Source organism: Rhea americana, unplaced genomic scaffold (assembly GCF_003343005.1).
Source record: "Rhea americana isolate MKP2758 unplaced genomic scaffold, rheAme1 scaffold_243, whole genome shotgun sequence".
Taxonomy (NCBI): Eukaryota; Metazoa; Chordata; class Aves; order Rheiformes; family Rheidae; genus Rhea; species Rhea americana.
The window spans coordinates 516,897-536,903 of NW_028186361.1; the positions used below are offsets into that span (position 1 = coordinate 516,897).

A 20,007-nucleotide genomic window follows, 5' to 3' on the forward strand; every position below is an offset into this window, starting at 1 on the left:
GATGCATACAGTATACATTTGTCAATGCACACAGAGATTGATAAAAATGAAGTAAATACGCTTTGTATTTGTTGCTCCCAGTTTTTAGCTGTATTGTGCAATTCTTTAGAACTACTATTTTGAGGATTTCTTTTTTTAAAGACAAACTACCAAGAAAGAGTGCCAAAAGTCTGGTAATCATGAGTTACTAAGATACCAAATATGAGATCAAGAATAACATAGGTTTGTGAAAAATGTTTTAGAAACTACTATTCTAAGTTTATAAGATTATAAGCAGAACTAAATGTTATTTTATAAGCTCTAGCATGTGTAAGCCAGGCAGCATGGGGAGTCCACACCTAAAATGTTAATTTTAAATGTAATAATTAGTGAAATAGTGAATAAAACTAGAGAATAAAAATAATCTATCTGTATGATCAACCTGCAATGTGATCTGCAAAAATAGTCATTTTAACTAAGATTGGAGGGCTATGAATCGTTGCTTAACTGTGTCATCCTAACAAAAATGAACCAAAATGAATGTATTCAGCCTTCCACTRTTGGCATCAGATGGAGGAAACAGCACATAGAACTAGCAACTAAACCAGAGCATTTCTGGACAGTGTAGTGCTATGTTACCAGCCGTGAAGTCCCATGAAGGGACTCTCCAGTGGCAAAAGATGGGCAGGCTTATTTTTAGTCAAGGGTAACACAAGGACAATATGAGCAAGGGTGGCCCACTGTAGATTTTCATCTCTCAGCCTGGATGAAGGCCTACAAAGAGCCTGCCATTCATGAATCYTTGCTGCTGTAAAGAAGAGGAGCAGTGCTTCCCCTTCCTAGCTCCAGGGATGTTTCCTCCAAACACTCTGTGGAAACAAGCATTTTTACAGATAATATCTGCACCAGCACCAAAAGAAATGAACAGGCTGGGTAAAATATGGGAAAGCCCTCCTGAGCTATTTAAATCCTACAGACATAGGTGCTCTTTAAAGCTAGCACAGTCTGGGCAGTACAGGCTGGGGAGGTCTTGGGAGCACCAGTGCCTAGCACAGATTTGTTCATGGGRAAATGAGCAGGTAGAGCCTAGACATGGTGTAGAGTCAGAGGGGATTTGTGTGCTGTGCCCAAATTCTTGCAGAGTKGTAGTGGCCTTTTCTGTGCGTCCCAACTCTCACATCAATGGAGAAGATTGTCTGTAGAGACTCTACAGTAYCACTAAGACACCAGATTATTACTTTTAAGTCAGCTAGAAATAGGGACTTAAGTGAGTAATCTTTGAGAGATAAGGAAAGAGGTTGATAGTTTTTTTTTCATCTTGATCTAGTCTTACCCTTCTTTGAGCCAACAACCAATTTCCTCATTATCCAATCATGTCTATGATGAAACAAGCTGKGGGCAGAGAGGCAATGAGTGAGGGGGAGAGGTTATCTCTTCTCCCTAGTCCATTCTGACTTAAATACACCTTTCCTCTCTCCTTTCTGAGCTCAGCCTCTGCCTGCCTCTATACACTAGTTAGATACCACTCYTGGGTATAATGCTTGTAGCACAAATTTAGCTATGCCAAGCTGTGTCCCTTTCTTCCCACATTTCCAAAGCACTGGCACCATCAAGGGAGAAGCCATGCTGGGAGCCTGGAAATATGGCACTTTCAACTCAGCCATGTTCAGTAGCTGTCTGGTTTATTCACAGTATGGGCCATCCTTAGGGATGAAAAATCTGATGAAAACTTTTTTCTTTGTCTTTAGTTTTTCAGACTATAGCTTCTGTTTGATAGTTACAGGCTTTTAAACCAATAGACTCTTGGTGAAGCAGAACACTATATGTCTCARCTGTGATTCCAGAGTTCACAGAGTTGCAAAATTGAACCAGGAACAAATGCTAGAGGGGTTACACTAAGGAAATCAAAGGAAACTTCAGTCGCCTGTGATGCCATACCCATGATTTACCCTCTCAGTTTTTAACACTCTCCCATGAGCAGAGCAACACCTGCTTTAAATGCCACTTGTATTTTTATCCCTTGAAAATTTTAGTCTCCTATCTGGAAATCTCTGGGTCACTGTGGTTTGTCAACTGATTATATCTCACTTATCTGGGTGACTCAGGTGGTGAAAGTATGACTCAGCCCGCACATTTCATATGAGTGTTTTGTGGAGACTAGGTGGAGGAGTTAACGAAGAAATAAAACAATATTATCTTCCCTTTTCCTGTAAATCTTTTTTCCTTGAACAAACTTGACATTTTGTTTGAAAGAAGAGAATCCAATAACTATCTTTCCAAATGCAGAATTTCTGCGTGCCACAGTGAGCATCTGTAACAGTAAGATTTTTACTTAGTGGCTGTAGTAATAAGTACATTAAAATGGAGCCTGGAATTAATCTCTGATCTTTAGCCAGCTTCGCAAACAGCTAAAACCTTTTAGCCCTTCCCCTTTCTGGAGAAGAATGCCTTTTAAGCAGAGGCTTTGTCTTTCCCACTGTATATGGAAAAAATGACTACGCACTTCTACAGAGAATGCCTAGCTGAGAAATGTTTATGTTGGATCCAATCCCATCTCTAAATCAYAGGGCCTGTTGCTGAATGGCATTTTGTTTTCCACTTGGACTGGGGAAGGGGTAACAGCCTGGAAATGTTTTCAGCACAGGAAATTTTTCAAAATTAGATACAATTAGTTAAGGTAAGAAATAATGTTTTTCTACATCAAGCCATCTAGCTTTCAGCTATTGCTTCTTTTTACAGGAGATACAGTTATTCTGTCAMTATTACACAGAGGCATGCACAAGCAGAGGATTTTATCTATAAGCAAAGCACCTGTTTTCAGTCTTAGCAGTCTCYGCCTTTTTGTGTCAAACTATCAGGAAGACCTCACCATCATAATCCCTTTTTTTATCATCATCAAAAATAAACTTACGTTTTGCAGACRCTGATGAGTTGATAGCTCCTCAGATTGTACAAAAATTTGCCTGAATTGCAGGGGTAAGTCAACAAGTGATGTTTTCAAATGAGTCTGCTATTAAGTTAAGACCTTATCTTGCCTCCTTTACAGCAACTAGATTTTTTTCAATAAATTCTGAGGAGAGCTCTATGCCTCAATATAYGTAAATGATGGAGACCTTATAGTATTTTGTTGCTTGCTTGCTTGGAAAAACAGGCAAACTTCAGCCATTGGGTATTTTCTTTAGCAGTTGTTGACTGGCAAGGCACGGTGTGACTCCAGAACAGCCACAGCACTGCCTTTACAGATTGGGGCGTCACCAGGACACAAACAGAAAGGGGCAATATTGACAGTGGACAAAAGAAAGGCACTACTAAGAAAAAACAAGGCTTCATTTGCTTCATCACTCATTGAACAGTTCATATACTGAAAAAGATAATGGGTTCACAAGTAGTGTCACTGCTTTTTTCCCCTAATCTTTCAAGATCCAGATTGCTGAGCTTCATAAAAAGAGGGCATTTCAGTTCTAATGAGCATTTAGTATCACTTACCTAGAAGACCTTATTATTAGGTTCAGTTGTCCAGAGCTATGACAAATGCATGCAGGAAGGCTTTAATTTTCATTGAACGTACCTCATCTTAGATTTTAATTAAAAAAAACCAAAGTTTTCAACAATATTTTTGGTTTTTTAGTGAATATTTCAGCAGCAAAGAATTTGAGTTCATACTTGCAAGTTAAGTAGAAAAAGAAAACAGAAAGCTTGTTATTGTGTAATTCATGTAATTGTTTTAGTCTGTAATCTCATTAAATGTAATTAGAACTAAAATACCTGTCTAGATAAGTGAATAAAAAAAGATTACCAGCCTTGTGCCCAAAACTCCACACCAACTTTTAGTTAATTTCTAATTCGCAACATCRGTAGAGCACTGGAAGCAATAAATACTCCACAGCTAGCAATGTCAGAAGTTTAAGAGAACAATACAGTAATTTAATGTACTACACCAGAGTACTTATTATAAACTCTGTCAGGAATATTGACTAGGAGACTGAGCTAAAGAATGTGTTCCTCACAGAAATGTTTTTAAACTTAAAAATAAATTTRTATCTGCGAATCACTAATTTGCATGTGGTTTCTGCCCTTTAAAAGGTAAATATGGTGCARTGGCTTTCTGCATGCAGACAGCTCTCTAACAGCTGTACTGTCCCATTAACTAGGCTAATTAACTGCCTAGCTATGATGTCACAGACAGAATTAATTTCTCCGTAATAATAGTCAGACTGTGACCTTTCTAGTTCAGAAGAATTTGATGCTGTAGAACGGAGGTAATGAAGGCTTATAGGAATTATAAATAAAGAGTGGAGGCCTAAGGGGAAGCTGGTGAGCGAGCTTGTTTGTTTTTAATTCTCTAGGTTTGTCAGGCTTCAAAGCCCAGATAAATCTGGCTAAAGAGCATCTCTCTTTGCAATGAGTTTGATGATAGAGTGTAGCCAGTTGACTGGTAAATTACTAAATTCTGAGTGGTTCATTGTGCAGAGAAAGACAAAGATCCCACTGAAATGTCGCTTCATAGGGATTTACAGGTTCAAGCACAAAGAGAGTCTTGAATTTGTTACTACTCAAAGCCTGGGAATTTTAAATACATTGATTTCTTCAGATGATAACTTAAATTAAAGTGAAGTATGACYTTTCCTAGAAAGGGCATTACCAGGGCATTTTTAAATCAGATATATTTTAACTTCRCGGTTGGAAGCCCTCAGTGCAAAATCCTCCTTTTCCAAGACATAGTGTAAGACACRTGCCAAATAAAGAGAAATGAACAGAGCAGGTTAAAAGGGGAAGTTTTCAGCAGAAGCAGTGAAGCACAAGGGGGAACTGCTAATTGTTCCTTTAGTAGAGCTCCAAGCTTCATTTGTTTTTTCAAGAAGATAAAAATGTTCTAACCATTGTTTCTAACAAAATCAAAAGAAAATGCTTTGAAAGATATTTTAATCGAAATTATTTACTATATCAAATAGATTTTTCCATATTTGTATTTCCTTCCACTTATGARGAAAACAGAATGCCTTAAATGTCTTAAATACCGTCCTATAAAGTTAGTTTYACTTTTTCATATGAAATTTTAACATTGATGTGTATTTTCAATTCTTTCTCCTTCTCCTTACCCTCTTTGACTAATCCTGTTCACATAGCTGGTATGCTTTGGCAGTAAAACCTTGCAGATCACTCATAAAAGTTGCCCTCAAATACCACAGTATAGTTCAACTCCTTAGAAAGGATGGAGAAAAAAAAAGAGGAGAAAGGTGGCACGATGCCAAGCAGGGCTATGTAAGTAAGCAAATGACTCTAAAAGCTGGTGGTTTAGTTGGAAGCCAAAAAAGTGCTTCCAGCACAGGATTAAAAAGATTGGAAGTCTTGGATGTGGCAACAGCTTTGTATTCACAGCAGGCATCTGAAAAGAGCTAATTATGACTACCAGAAATGTCTGCCCTTATGGGGATATTCCTAGTGATTCTGMCTAGTTCTCTCAAAAGACATGAAGTTGTTGACTTGTTCACAGTTGTGGACCACATTCTAGYTGTGAACACTAGAGCTAATGTTAGTGAAATGCAGACCGTTTTCACTGGATGTGCTATCCTGGATTAGACACCAACACAGAGGAACATAGAACCCTAAGCAACAGATCTGCCCATTGTGTACATTGTCCAAGAACAGGAAAACTTCCCTGACTCTAACAAAAGAGACAATAACTGAATAGGAGGAGAATTCAAAAATGGCCTGAAAGCATGGGCACAAATAGTAATAACAGTTAATATTGAAGTAATTGTCAATATTGATTGAAAAGCTTTTATGTGGCACTTCCATCAGGATGTGCCAAAGCCATTTCCAAAAGCTATAGTCATTATGCTATTTTATAGATGGAGAAACTGAGGGAAAGAGTGGTGCTCAAGGTCATGCATGAGCTGATGCGGGGCAGATGGAGATTGGAAACCTGCCAGCGTAATGTTTGGATATGCCATTAATAGAAACAGTCCAAGAGAGCTACAGAGGCCTCCCCCAGGATGGGCCAATGAGTAATCATCCCATCTAGTTGGCATTTACTGTAAGACAGTTTAAGTGACATTCAAGCCTGGTCATCAACAAGAGAGACGTGTAATTCAGACAGGACTAAAAGGTAACCTATAAATGAAATCCGGAGTGAATGCATGCTATAAATATAAACTGAGGAACCATGGATTTAATTAATGCCTCACTATATATAAGTGGACCTATGGAAGAATGCTGTCTGCAGCAAAATCCTCACTGTAAAAAGTATTCACTAAGCTTTTGAGGAAACTCAAAGCTACACAGATTTCTAGCCATATGATTGCAAAAAACAAAAGATTTACAACTTCATAGTCCAAACCAGAAAAGAGCATTTGGAAAATGGATGACAGGATAATATCAGAACTGTCAATAAGCTTGTATACAAAGAGGCCAAGGACACCTTCTAGAAATATTTTTTCTCTCCTACCTCAAAAAAAACAGAACAATGCAGACGGAATTTGATTAGACAGATTTTAACCAAAGACTTACACTTCACATAGGATTCCTGTCCGTCAGATCCTTTGTTCACACTGACTATGCCTAGTCAAGTCAGACATAGTTGTAGAAATGGCGGGTTGGAGAAGTAACAAAAATCAAATATTTAAATAAAGTCACCTGTAATCTCAGTCATTTCAGCTGTTGAGAGATAGAGCCTGCCCTCTCAAGCTTCTCTCATAGTAGCTATTACAGGGAAGAGTCTACGAGTGTTGTTCTGATTACATATTGCTGGCAATCTTGTGAACAGTCTAGCGTTCATGTGTAGAACAGAAAAAGATAAAGTTATGAGGAAGAGGAACAATGCTAAATAATATTAGAAGCACAGTTTTCATGCCATTAGTGGTGACTATTCTACCTTTTTGAAAACAAGAATCAGGAATTTGAGCATATAGAGTTGTTTGGCAGCATCTGATGCTGGGTTCAATTGATTTCTTATCTCCTAATTGTAGAATGTGGCTAGACAGTCTTTCACAGCAAGCTAGGCCAGATAGGTAAGGCAAATCATCTGCTGATGCACACTGCTCAGACATTTTACATGATCTACTGTAAAATATGCATTGTCCTATGGGAATAGCCAAAAACAGCACAGTCCTAACTTTTACCAGTCGAATTCATCCCAAAATGTACTTATTAGAGTTCTTCAACTGCAGTGAATATTTGGTACAAAAATGTTCTCAGCATCCAAAGCTAGTGTTGGAGAGCTAGCCCCAGTGAGTTCCTCATGCAGAAAAGTTCAAAAGCCTAGGATGTAAGATAGTAATGAGACCAGCACATACTGCCTGGATGGGCAGAACATGGGACAAACATGAGGTTTGGACAAAACTTTGTGGAAGTTAATCCCATACCAAAAGCAGAGCTCCATTTCCATAACTTAAAGGCATGTCCATGTAAACTATTCAAATCACAGTATTAATTAATAAACACTGTATTAAATAGTCTGGTAAACTCATCCTCAGATGGCTCCAGTGCATTTGGCCTATGCATTTGGGAAAAAAAGGGAATGCATGCAAGCTTCTCTCTGCTGACCCCACAGAGCAAGTGCAGTTCATAGGTTTTCCTGTGAACTTCTGAGTCCATTCAGTGACTCAAGGACCAAGGGAACAAGCAATATGTCTGAGTCAGTACCAGGATCCTGCAGAGTGAATGCAGCTACATCTTTTCCCCCGCAATAACTTTGCCCATCCCCAGGTACACAAACACTTTTGTGATCCCCCTGCAGTTCCCCACTCCTTGATACTCCTAAAAACAATGCATGCCAAATGTTCAAGCCAGAATTTAACCTCTAGCAGTTAAGCATCTTGCCTGGGGTCACTGAATGCCCACTATGTAAGAATGTCAAAAGCCCAGGGCTCTTGAGGGGTAGACTCTAGTTCACCAGTAGCACACGTCTGCACTGAGCTGCAGTTGCACACAGCATGTACTGTATATCTGCCAGATTTTATTTTTTGGCAACAAGTGCGGAAGGGTTTGTCCTGCAGGTCACAGAAGGCAGGAGGGTCAGGACAGTGGGACACAGTGTTATTACAGCTCTTTCTGTTTGCAGAAAGTTTCCCAGCAGACTCAGGAAGAACTAAATCTTTGTGCCTRAGCTTATGAATAACGTATATTTGAACTAGGCAAATGGCTGAGGAATTTGAAACGTCGTTACTCTGCTCCCAGGGAGCAAGAAAACTATTCAAACGTCCATCATTCTACAACTAGGATCCCATGCTTAAAAGGACTGGGATTCAGTTATGCCATGAACTGAACAGCAGATGTGGGAGGCAGGTGGGTGCTCTCAGTACTTTCTTGCTGAATGAAATACTAGAAGTAGACTCGTGTATCTGTCTGAGGTAAAGGAGATTGCTTTGTTATCATTTAGTTAAGACTTTCCAAGCATGATAAACCATACAATCTGTGCCCATCCAGAGTGGTTTTAAACTGAGATGCACATGGAGTCTAACACKTCGTTTATTGGGAAAGTAGAATTTCTAGGGCCGCAAAAAGTATGCCTTTTGGAGGGAACTATAAGTGTCCTTAGAATGGGGTCTATGCTGCTTTCTTTGCTAGAGCTTTGCTGTGCTGCTGTCTGAGGAGCTTTATTCCAACCACCAGCTCTGCCGATTGTTTGAGTCGCTCACAGCAGTCCATTTGCATCTATACTGTGCAATTACAAGCTTGAACCAGAAAGGAACATGACAGCACTAACATGATGGCAGAAGTCAGTTTTGCTCTCTGTAAAATGGGATAATCTTGTGTCTCACAGGCATGGATAGAACTAAAGTCACTATGTTTGCAGTGAGCTCCAAGTGTATCAAATGGCAATACAAAATCTTAATAATAATTGTTCACAGACTTCTTTACTAAATATTTTTCCGTGTTGTCTAAAGCCACCAAGTTAAAGTGGGACTGATTTACTGTCAATAACGAGATCAATTTTCAAATGGCAAATGTCCTGTGGTATTTTAAAATTCTTCCTAAGAATTATAGCTTTGTCCAAAGGTATTAGTATATGTTTATGCCTTCTTCCCCCAATGGAGAAAAACAGTTCTCAGAGATGGGTTGAAAAGATTTTGCTTGCAGACTCTGAGTGCACAAGTATTCTCTGGGGAAGGTGGTTCTAGTGCAGAGTAATATAATACAACTCCCTTGGAAATCTGGCTGTAAGTATTAGAGGAGATTCAACCCAGATGAAGGGAAACCACCCATGATCACACTGTGAACTGGCCAGAAGCAAGCGAACTCAAACCTAGAAACAGAATTGCCTGAGCCTGTCAGATGTCCAGATTTCCTTTAGATGCATCCACTTTCTCTACCTCAACATACTGTCTGGGAGAACAGACCACCAGGAGCCTCTGCATTCCTCYAAAGTCTGGCAGTTTGGCCAGAGTTACGGCACAGCAGCTGTGATCTGGACATTTCTACACAGCACAGCACACCTAACAACTGGGATAGGTTTCACCTCTCCCAGACTTCATACGGAATACACACTTCTACACTATAGAAGCCTACTACTGAGGCAGGCCTCCAAGCCTCCCTTTACAGCCAATAGAGAGCAAGAGGCACAACTGACTTAGATTTTAGTATAAAAGGAATTATACTATACCAAGGGAGTCTAGCTGGCTTCTTCCCATGTGGATGTCTCCACGTGGTTGACTCCTGCCTTGCTGTGGTTTGGGCTTCCTAGACACACACTCCTACTGCTCAGCTGTGAAGGCTGCTTGCCAGAATGCCCGTACACCAGCACAGCCACAGCTGTGTTAGCACAGCACCGCGCTTGAGGCAAGGAGGTCCTCTGGGATTTGACCTGGGTCTGTCTTCATTGCCAACATAGACTTGCCAGGTGGGATTTGCTGAACACTGAAAATCTGGCATGCTTTCTGTGAGTGCTTGATAGGGAATTGAGTACTTCTGAACATGAAGCCCCTATGCAGGTGATAAGGACCAGGAATCTCAAAAGAGTCCTGTCTACTCTAAAGAAACCAGAAGGACTTGGAATAGCATCAAAAGTACAGAAGAGGAGGCTTTTCAGCATGAGCCAAATAGCACTTGTTTGTCTAACGTTCTTATTTCCAATTCATAATTACATAAAGTACTGAGAGATATTTAAGAAGGAAAATATCTTTTATTTTTAGGAAAGGCAGTAGGCTATTTATCTCCAGTTAGCCTAAGCGAACAGTCTTCAAAAAGCCTCAGAACTGGGGCTGCAAATTCCAAATACTGCTCATAAAAAAAAATAAACAAAGACAAGCATGTTTGGTTTAGGTTTGAAAATATCCCCAAGGAGTAGATGGCTGTTGTTYCCATGGCAATACCATGCACTTCCAGTAGACCAGTGTATTTTATAGATCCACAGGTTTTAATACCAGTGGAGGATGTTTAGATTATTTATTCACTCCAGTATAGCAAATGATACAGAGCTTCAGGGAATTAGTACTATACTAAGTCCCAAACTTCTGTTTGGTTAAAACATACCTTCCAGAAAAACATTTCCTCTTCTTGATTTGAAGTTATCAGGGAAGGAAGAACCCATAGCTCCACTCAGCAATCTGTTTTCATCATCACATTAAAAACTTGTGTTTTATTTGCTCACATGTCTGACTTCAACACGTATCAATGGCTGACATGATGTCATTTCGTGTTATACCACAGAAGCAATACTCTTCCATTTTCTTCTCCCTGGGCTCTAAGTCTAAGCTTTAATAATGGTCAAGTACAATTTGTCTTCTTTTCTTCTGGGGTTAAGGGGAAAAGGACAGGGGGGAGTTTTGAGCGTCCTGCACTTCTTAAACTGTTGATCAATCAAGTAACAAATATTAAGATGCAAATAATTCACAATATATGTCATAATTCTCCATAGGTATGTTTCTACCGAGAGATAGCTTATCACATCAAACCCCATAGTTCTCATTACTAAGACTCTCTTAAGCGTATGTATTCTGACAGTATTTTTACCACCTTTACAGGAGAGGTCAAACTGCAGAAAAATGGTAAGCTCTAATGCATGAAAGATATTTACGTACATTGAACCTATGTCAACCTATGCTGACAAGTCCAATGAATTTGCTGAACTGTCAAGATAAAATAATATCAGTAACCATCCGTGTATGCTCTTGACTAACACCAGAGGGCAGGTAATGAGACTAGATTTAGCTCTCTTTCATTGGGGCTAAAATAAAATAATTTGCATTTGCTAAGGGCTAAGAGCATGCTCAAGAACATTTACAATAGCTTGGCTAGAGTGCCATAAGTTATGCTACAACCATTTGTCTAGCCTATAGATATACCAACATGTGTATGTGTTGCCAGAAACCAAAATAAATGTTCATTTTTGCCTCTTGGAGTCCACGACTACATGAAGTACTAGCGTTTATGACTGAGGATTAAACTTTCTTTGTATATTTACAAGTAGACTTAGGATATTGGGTTAATTAAATTAACTCTAAGTTGATCACAAGTGCATGAGTTTATAGTATGCAAATGTGACCAGGCTGCACTTGCTTTTACTGCACTGAATTGACCTTTAAAATCAGAATCTACTAAGTAATACCCTAATGTTTGATCTTTGCCTCTGTGCCTGAACATCACACAGCCCGCTGAGGATCTTCTCAGACCTAGAAGGAAGCAAACCTTTTGCCTCTTTAACAACAGAGAGTGTGACACCGTTGGACAGTTATGACTGAGTGATATATACATATGAGACTAAACTTACCAGTGACCTGGCAGATGATACACTGTGGCTGCTATTCTTCAGCTTCAGTTCCCCAAGTGCACCAGTTGTCTCTCCTTTTACAATGTTCCTGGAGGCAAACATCATCTTTTTGCTCTGAGTTTGTCCAGGACCAAGCACAATGGGACCTCTGGAAAGGTCACGAGTGTGATGAAAATGACAAAGATAGAAATTGCTTAATGTAGATCATTTAATGCTGGAACAACATCTCTCCATGTATCCCTAGCACTCAAGACAAAGCTCTGAAAAYAACAAAGAGTACTGGAAATCCTTTTGGGCAGAATAAAGAGTCCCTTTGTTCTTTTACATATTCATAGGAAAGTTACAAGCTCCAAAACTAGCTAAATAAACATCCCATGTTTTCTAAGCAAGAGTTAATGGCTCTATCTGCATTACTGAATAAGGTAGATTGAAGACCTCTTAAGAAATTCATGCAAGTAACATAACACAGCTCATGTCCATATGCTTAAACTTTTTCCTTGTTTGTCCAGAGAAGAGCAGTACCATAATACTGCCTTGTGGGAACATCCCCTAGCAAATGCYGTGATCTGAGCTGTGCCTTGGCACTGTTAGGAAGCAAAATTTGGCAAAGGGCAAAATCATGGCAGAAGATAAATCATTAATCAGCATGGATGATCTAAGCCAGTGCCTGAAGCCACACTTTGCCCTTCTCTGGTTGGCTARTATAGATGTAACCACAGAGAACATTCTGTGCATATTACCAGCACAGCACTCCATTTTGGGAAGAGCAAATCAGCAGAGATTTGCACACAACAGATAAACTTATCATGGCATGGCTTAAGCAATCCTAGCAGGGAAGGAATGGGGACCTGATTCTGCCCTCAGTCACTCAGGTGCTATATCAATAGCAGCTACAATAAAATCAGGGGAACTACCTGAATATAAGTGGGAGAAGACTCATACCCTGTACATYTGGATTGCCATCCCTCTTCAGTCCTATCTTGCACTCATACCATCAGAAGGGTCCAAAGCAACAGAATAGGACTAAAGGCTCCATAGTGCTTGCAGTAATGCAGCTGGTTTCTCTTTTTAAAAATGTAATAATTAAAGCCAGGTGCAAAAAAAAAAAGGCATTAAGAGCGTAAAAGATTTTAAAGGGCTCAGCAACATTAGATTGGACTTTTTGGACTGAACTGGAACAAACATTGTCCCTCAGGCAAAAGAATGACCCTAGTATTCAATAATTATGAAGACATAATTGCTAATGCAGACTTAGCATTATGGCCCACTAATCATCCTCACCATTCAGAAAAGGCCAGTGGGTGGAAATGTTGCTCACTCAATTACCTACATAATGATTTTTCAGGGATGGTATTTCCATTTTGTTCTAGATCTGTTTGTGCTCTGTGTACAATTATTTTGTGCTCCCAGAACATTTGGCCATTTGAATCCCTCAATTATCTCAATAATCTGACACTTCTTTTTATAAATATAATGTTGGCTCATGCCCTGGAACATCTAACAGATCACTCCATTATCACTAATAGGGCAAGGAGCAACAAAAATGAATTAGAATAATTGAGAATGCCTGAGAAAACTTCYGAACTCAAAGGAAGCAGTTTGGATCCAGTTTTCCTCCCATTCCCACTTCACTCATACCATAGATTGTCAGTCCCTCATTTCTGGTTTAAATGGATGCAATCGTGGTTTAAAGTAGTATATTAAAATAGTGATTATCCGTACTTTCCAAGCTGTTGTGATGAATTGGGTAGTATGGGGAGATAATGTTTCCAAAAAGCACCTAGGTGACTTAGGAGCCTGCATCTCATTTTCAAGAGGGACTCTGATGGCCAAAGTATCAAAGGTACCTCAACTTAGGACAGACATCTCAAGGGGCTGAGAAGTGTATGTGGTCAGAGCAGGGGTATGGTGGCTTCCAGTGGGCTTCAGTGAAGGCCGTACCACCCTGCCYGTACAACTGCTACCAGTGAAGTTGCACTGAATTGGACCTTACTTGCTACTGGTAGATTAGTTAACTACRTGAAAGCTCACATGTTGAAATCACACTTCTGGTTGCAGTGCAGACTTACCTCTAGCTTAACTCTAAAGAAGATAATATTTATGGCTGACTGAATAATTTACACACACACTTGTACATTTTAATTGTCAGTATTCAGCACTATATGTCAAAAATGATTCTGCTTAGACCTGCAAAAGCAAGAAGGCTTTTGGGCAGACATTAACAGATCAGCTACGACCACCCACCAGTTGAAGGGCATCAGAGAACAAAACATGCCTTAGATCTGTATGAGTGGAGAGAAATATTGCCAAGAAAGACATTGGGATAAGAATCTGTTTTCAATTTAGAAACTAATTGTCTCCCTTCCACAGTGTGGGGTATAATTATTTAGCTGAAATCCTTAGTCTGGTGGGAGCCAGTCATACACTTCTATGTTAAGACTAAACAACAGAAAGAAATGAGCAGGACAAATGGATAGCATTTCTGCTGTCCCAATGTGGCTATGGTATGAAGGGTTTTCCTCTCAGGAGCTATTATCTAAGAAAGTGTTTCCAAAGCAAACCAGATAAAATATTGTTTATAAGAATGGTAAAGGCAACTGAGTTTTCCATTTATGTTCATCTCAGCTTCTTGGAGCTCTTTGGGATAAGACTGGATTAATGATTCATTTTTAAACCTCATTTTTAAAGCTTGGTGTTAGTCATCTTATAAGATGTGTTATTTTCCAAACAAGCAGCTAATCTGGCTGGATAAAAGTCTCTACTCACCCCTGAGAATGGAAGCTAACAGATGAATCTCAGGATTGCTGCCTCTTGCTATCTAGCTCCCCACAACTGTATCTACAGCACCATGCAGACATACTGCCTCAAGTCTCAGAAGCAACATAGCCATAGCACTGCGCCATAGTTAATTAGCTACAGTCACCAACAGGGCTGGTTAGGAATATTACTCTCAAGCTAGTTTTGCAACTAGTGGAAGCATCACTGCACAGTGCTACTTTCAGTGCTATAGACCTACTGTTCATATTATAGCTCGGAATGGACATGAGAAGAAATGGATAGGCCGGCGCAGAATATAAATCATCCTTTTTTCCAGGGCATCTCAAGAAAATGAGGGAGAAGGAGATGCAAAGGAAATCTAATTAAATCAGTACAATATAATTAGAAGCCTCATAGCTCACACAAATGCAAAGTATGTGAGACTGTGCCCTTCTGATTTGCTAGATTTTCCCTCTTTTTACAAGAATAAGGGACCTCAAGAACCAAATGAGACACAAAGCACTGGAGAGTCAGCCATAAAAAAATATTCCAGGAAAGCCTGGCATATTTTAGGCTATGATAATCACCTCAACGATAGGCTTTCTAAATGATAGCAAAAAGACGGTGTGGAAAGTAGTTTCTGGAGATCTAAATGATATGCTACGGCCTTCACATTTGCTCTGCAAGCAATATGGCAAAAGTTATGCAAGGGTAAGAGCTCTAGGGTCCAAAAATACATAGGTCTGTGGGAATCTAACATCACATATAACACAGAGATTGCTACGCAGACTGAACAAGTGTCACCTGAGTAACAGAGATTGCTCCTGAAATTTCCATGTGCACATCTCACCAATGTAATGTGTAATAAGGTAGAAGTTCCTCAGTGGAAAAGCAGAAGTTACACCTGGGAGATAGATAACTAAAGCAATCCTCTTTCTTTTTTTTTTTTTTTTTTTTAATTCTCCAATCTTAGAAGGACATTCTAATAGCTTTGTTATCTTATTGTTCTATTTAGTATTTGAAAGAAGGTGATTTAGATATTTATAATCTTCTATTTAATTTCAGTAAGCGTAGTTATCAAAAATGCTAAATGATATACACCAGGTACATCCACACATTCAAGAACTTACAGGAAAATTTTACTTTTCATACAGTCTGCCGTTTCTATTTATTATTTYACCCGAAAAATAGCTGGAGGACTGCAGTATCTCTCAGGGACTGATTACTTTCTGAAATGACAACAGATTTTAGCTGGCATATCTTGCTAGCCCTACAAACAGACAGACAGTGAAGTGAGGCACACGCCTCTGCTGTGAGAACATCTCACAGCAGCCAGATGGTTTTCGTTCAGAAGGGCATTGATGTGTGTAGATATGTTCCAGTCTTCCCAAGATCCTCCTCCAAAGTTCATCAAAACTAATACAAAGTTTGCTCTTAGTAAACTTCCTAAAGTTTTTCCCTTTTTTTTATGTAAAAACTGTTCCTTTTCTATTAATAAACCTTCCTTGCTGAAAACCAACCATCATTTCTAGTTAGCTTATCCTCTCCAGTACAAAGTGGAGTGAGAATCTGCAAGCTCCTCACCGTCTTGCAGGCACCTACTGAAGGGCAGGAGGCAGGAAATGAGGCACATGAAGGAATGCTGACAGGTTAAATAGTGTAAGGAAAAAAAGCAAGCATCAGGGCAGAGTGTAAGAACAAACTCAAGTTCAGTAGTGTGTGTGTGGTCTACTAGGATGGGATTGTGTAGTGTTCTCCGGGGAGACCCAACAGTTGTAATTTTTGCTTTTCCCTGCCTCTTAGCCAAACCAAACTCCCAGAATACATATGTATAGGAAACACTTTATTTTTATTTTCTCATTGCAGGGATGCCAAGAAGGATTTTACCGTACCAGCTCAGGAAAATGTTCTCCTTGCAGCTGTAATGGTAATGCAAACAGATGCCTTGATGGATCTGGAATCTGTGTGGTAAGGAAATCCTGTCCTCTCTGCCAGCCCCTCACTGAATTATGAGACTTTTTATTTTAATGATAACATGTACCCTTTCATGCATAAAGTTTCACATCAAGGAAATATTTTTCAGGAAAACCTGAGCAACTGTGGGCCATGGTTGCTCCAATGTTGATTTTCAATGTGCAACAAAAAAAGAGTCTACCTCACAGGAGCTTTTTGCTGAAGGACAATCATAAGCAGAGCCAAGATCAAAACATTAACAAGATTATCCTAATAAAATTTCATTCTCACTTACCTAAATTACCTCTGCAGATTCAAAATATTCATGTAGTATTTGGAAGAGCTGGGGAGAGTTTTTAGTCTATCAAAAATATGATTTTGTATCCCCCTGAAGAAAAATATATAATTTGAAACACCTTTCATTCTTCCTTTTATGAACATAGTGCTGTGTATCATATAAACAATTTACAACGATGAGTGACCCCTGTGAGTGTATATACATGTGTTATCCATAGTAATTCTGCTGCATGGCAGCCTCCTGCTGTGAAGTAACAACATGAGGAGGGTGAAATAATACACCAAGGGAAGAACATGTTGAACTCCAAGGTAGTATTATAATTTGCCATATGTTCGGTCTCACTCATTATCAGCTAATATAAAAAGCTGTGGGTTAGTATTAGAAGTTGATCACTCGTAGTTCCAGAACAAAATTTAGTGCAGTGACACTAACTCAATTACTAGGGGGCAATCAGAGCAATAATACACTAAAAAAAAGGAGGGAAGTTAATACGTATAATGTATCTGAAACACATAGAAGAGCTAGGCATTAGTGTATTCTTTATAAGCCTATAAAACAGGAGTAGAGCCTAGAGCTCCAAGTTCTGCCCTGAATTTATTATGTTACATTTGACAAGCCATAAACCTTTGCCCTCAGTTCATCTCTTCATAAAATGGCCTGCTAATTTTCACTACTTTGCATTGCTGCAGCCTATATCAAGTTTGCAGTTACACACATACATAATGCCATGTTCCATGGCATATTTCTTACCAATTTTATTCCCATGGGAGGAAGACAGTACAACTGTTCAACTTAGGGACAGTTAGTATGGCTTGGCTGCTGCTGTGCGCTTGGGTTTGGCTAGTGTCTGCAAATGCATATTGGCTTAGTGTTTTAATACTAAATTTTAAAAAATGGCTCTACATTTAAAAAATGGCTCTACACTACCGGGCATTCCAAGCTATTCTCATTTCACATGCACATAGTCYTCATGGGAATATGACAAGAGGAAACTTCTTATGGAAGATTTAAGAACAAGAGAGAGCATTTGACAAATGTCTGTTTCTGGTGACTCCATCAGAGTTTGTCTAGAGTAGAATATATGAGAGAGGAAATGAAATCCTCATTTAAAAATATAAAAGAAGACTTGTTTCCTGTCTTCTACAAAAAGAAGACTGATGTGAGGAGCTGGGAACAAAGAAAGTTGCTAATATCAGCAGAAAGTAATCTGAATGTATATATGTATTTCAGACTCGCACATTTATCTGGGACACTAGACTGTCTGAACTGATAGCTAGTAACTGATAGCTAGTAAAAGACTAAGAGACAAACCCCAGGTTACTTCCTGACTTCATATAAGCCCCTGCTCAGGCCATTTACTTCTGAATAAAGACGAATAGAGAAAAGGCTTAAAGGAAAAAAGAGTGAAGGGGAAAGAGAAAGAACATGGTGCAAGGAAACAGAATGAAAGGGTTTACAAAGGTGTGATTGCATAAAACAGAACAGATACACCTATGGACACTGCAATAACAGGGCTTTTGCAAGCATGTGGAAATCCCCAGGGAAATCACAGAATCACAGAATGGTTGAGGTTGGAAGGAACCTCTGGAGAACATCTTGTCCAAACCCCCTGCTCAAGCAGAGTCACATGCTCAAGCATGTTGCATAGGATCAGGTCCAAGCAAGTTTTCAGTATCTCCAGAGAAGGAGACTCCACCACCTCTCTGGGCAACCTGGTCCGGTGCTCTGCCACCCTCACAGTAAAGAATTTTTTTCTCATGTTCAGATGGAATTTCCTGTGTTTCAGTTTATGACTGTTGCTTATTGTCTTGTCGCTGGGCACCACTGAAAAGAGTCTGGCCCCCTCCTCTTGACACTCTCCCTTAAGGTATTTGTATACACTGATAACATCCCCTCTCAATCTTCTCTTCTCCAGGCTAAACAGCCCTAGCTCTCACAGCCTTTCCTCACAGGGGATATGCTGCAGTCCCCTTATCATCTTTGTAGCCTTACACTGGACTCTCTCCATGTCTCTCTTGTATTGGAGAGCCCAGAATTGGACACARTACTCGAGATGAGGCCTCCCCAGGGCTGAGTAGAAGGGGAGAATCGCCTCCCTCAACCTGCTGGCAACACTCTTCCTAATGCACCCCAGGATACCATGGGCCTTCTTGGCCACAAGGGCACATTGCTGGCTCACGGTCAATGTGCTGTCCACCAAAAGTCCCAGTTGCTTCTCCGTAGAGCTGCTTTATAGCAGATCAGCCTCCAACCTGTAATGCTGCATGGATTATTCCTCCCTAGTTGAAGGACTCTGCATTTGGTTTTGTTGAACTTCATGAGGTTCCTCTCCGTCCAACTCTCCAGCCTATCTCTCTGAATGGCAGCACAGCCCTCTGCTATATCAGCCACTCTTCCCTGTTTAGTATCATCAATAAACTTGCTGAGGAGACATTCTGTCTTTTCATCCAGGTTATAGATGATGAAGTTGAAGAAGACTGGACCCAGTACTGACCCCTGGGGAACTCCACTAGCTACAGGCCTCGAACTAGACTCTGTGCCACTCAGTACAACCCTCTGAGCTCTGCCTTTCAGACAGTTCTCAATTCACCTCACTGTCCACTCATCTAGCCAGCCCTTCCTGAGCTTACCTATGAGGATGTTATGGAAGACAGTGTCAAAAGCCTTGCTGAAGTCAAGGTACATAGCATCCACTGCTCTCCTCTCATCTACCCAGCCAGTCATTCCATCATAGAAGGCTATCAGATTGGTTAAGCAGAATTTCTTCTTGGTGAATCCATGCTGACGACCCATGATCACCTTCTTTTCTTCCACCTGCTTGGAAATGACATCCAGGATGAGCTGTTCTGTCACCTTTCCAGGGATGGARATGAGGCTGACCAGCCTGTAATTCTCTGGGTCCTCCTTCTTGACCTTTTTGAAGACTGGAGTGACACTGGCTTTCTTCCAGTCCTCAGGCACCTCTCCAGTTCTCCAGGACCTTTCAAAGATGATGGAGAGCGGCCTAGCAACAACATCCCCCAGCTCCCTTGGTACTCGTGGGAGCATCCCATCAGGGCCCATGGATTTTTGGGTGTCARGTTTGCCTAAATGCTCTCTAACCTGATCCTCCTTGCCCAAGGGAAAATCTTCCTTTCTCCAGACTTTCTCTCTTGTCTCCAGGGTCTGGGATTCCTGAGGGCTGGCCTTAACATTAAAGTCTGAAGCAAAGAAGGCATTCAGTAACTCTGCCTACCCTGGATCCTTTGTCGCCAGGGTACTCCCCATTCAGTAGCAGACTCATGTTTTCCCTAGTCTTCCTTTTGCTACA

The 20,007-nt window shown here is 40.2% G+C and overlaps 1 protein-coding gene across 3 annotated transcripts in view; it reads left to right on the plus strand.

The window, feature by feature from the left end:
* The window catches only part of LAMA4 (laminin subunit alpha 4), a 107,652-nt gene that overhangs the window by 7,003 nt on the left and 80,642 nt on the right, over positions 1 to 20,007 (plus strand). Inside the window, exons 1-3 of one of the 3 annotated variants that reach the window (XM_085306634.1) lie at positions 8,191 to 8,265; positions 10,944 to 10,967; positions 16,313 to 16,414. In XM_085306634.1, coding sequence (XP_085162760.1) covers positions 8,206 to 8,265; positions 10,944 to 10,967; positions 16,313 to 16,414 — 186 coding nt within the window. In that variant the 5' untranslated portion in view covers positions 8,191 to 8,205. Of the gene's footprint in view, positions 1 to 8,190; positions 8,266 to 10,943; positions 10,968 to 16,312; positions 16,415 to 20,007 lie in introns of those variants that run through there. The other 2 variants (XM_085306632.1, XM_085306633.1) reach the window with 2 other exon arrangements.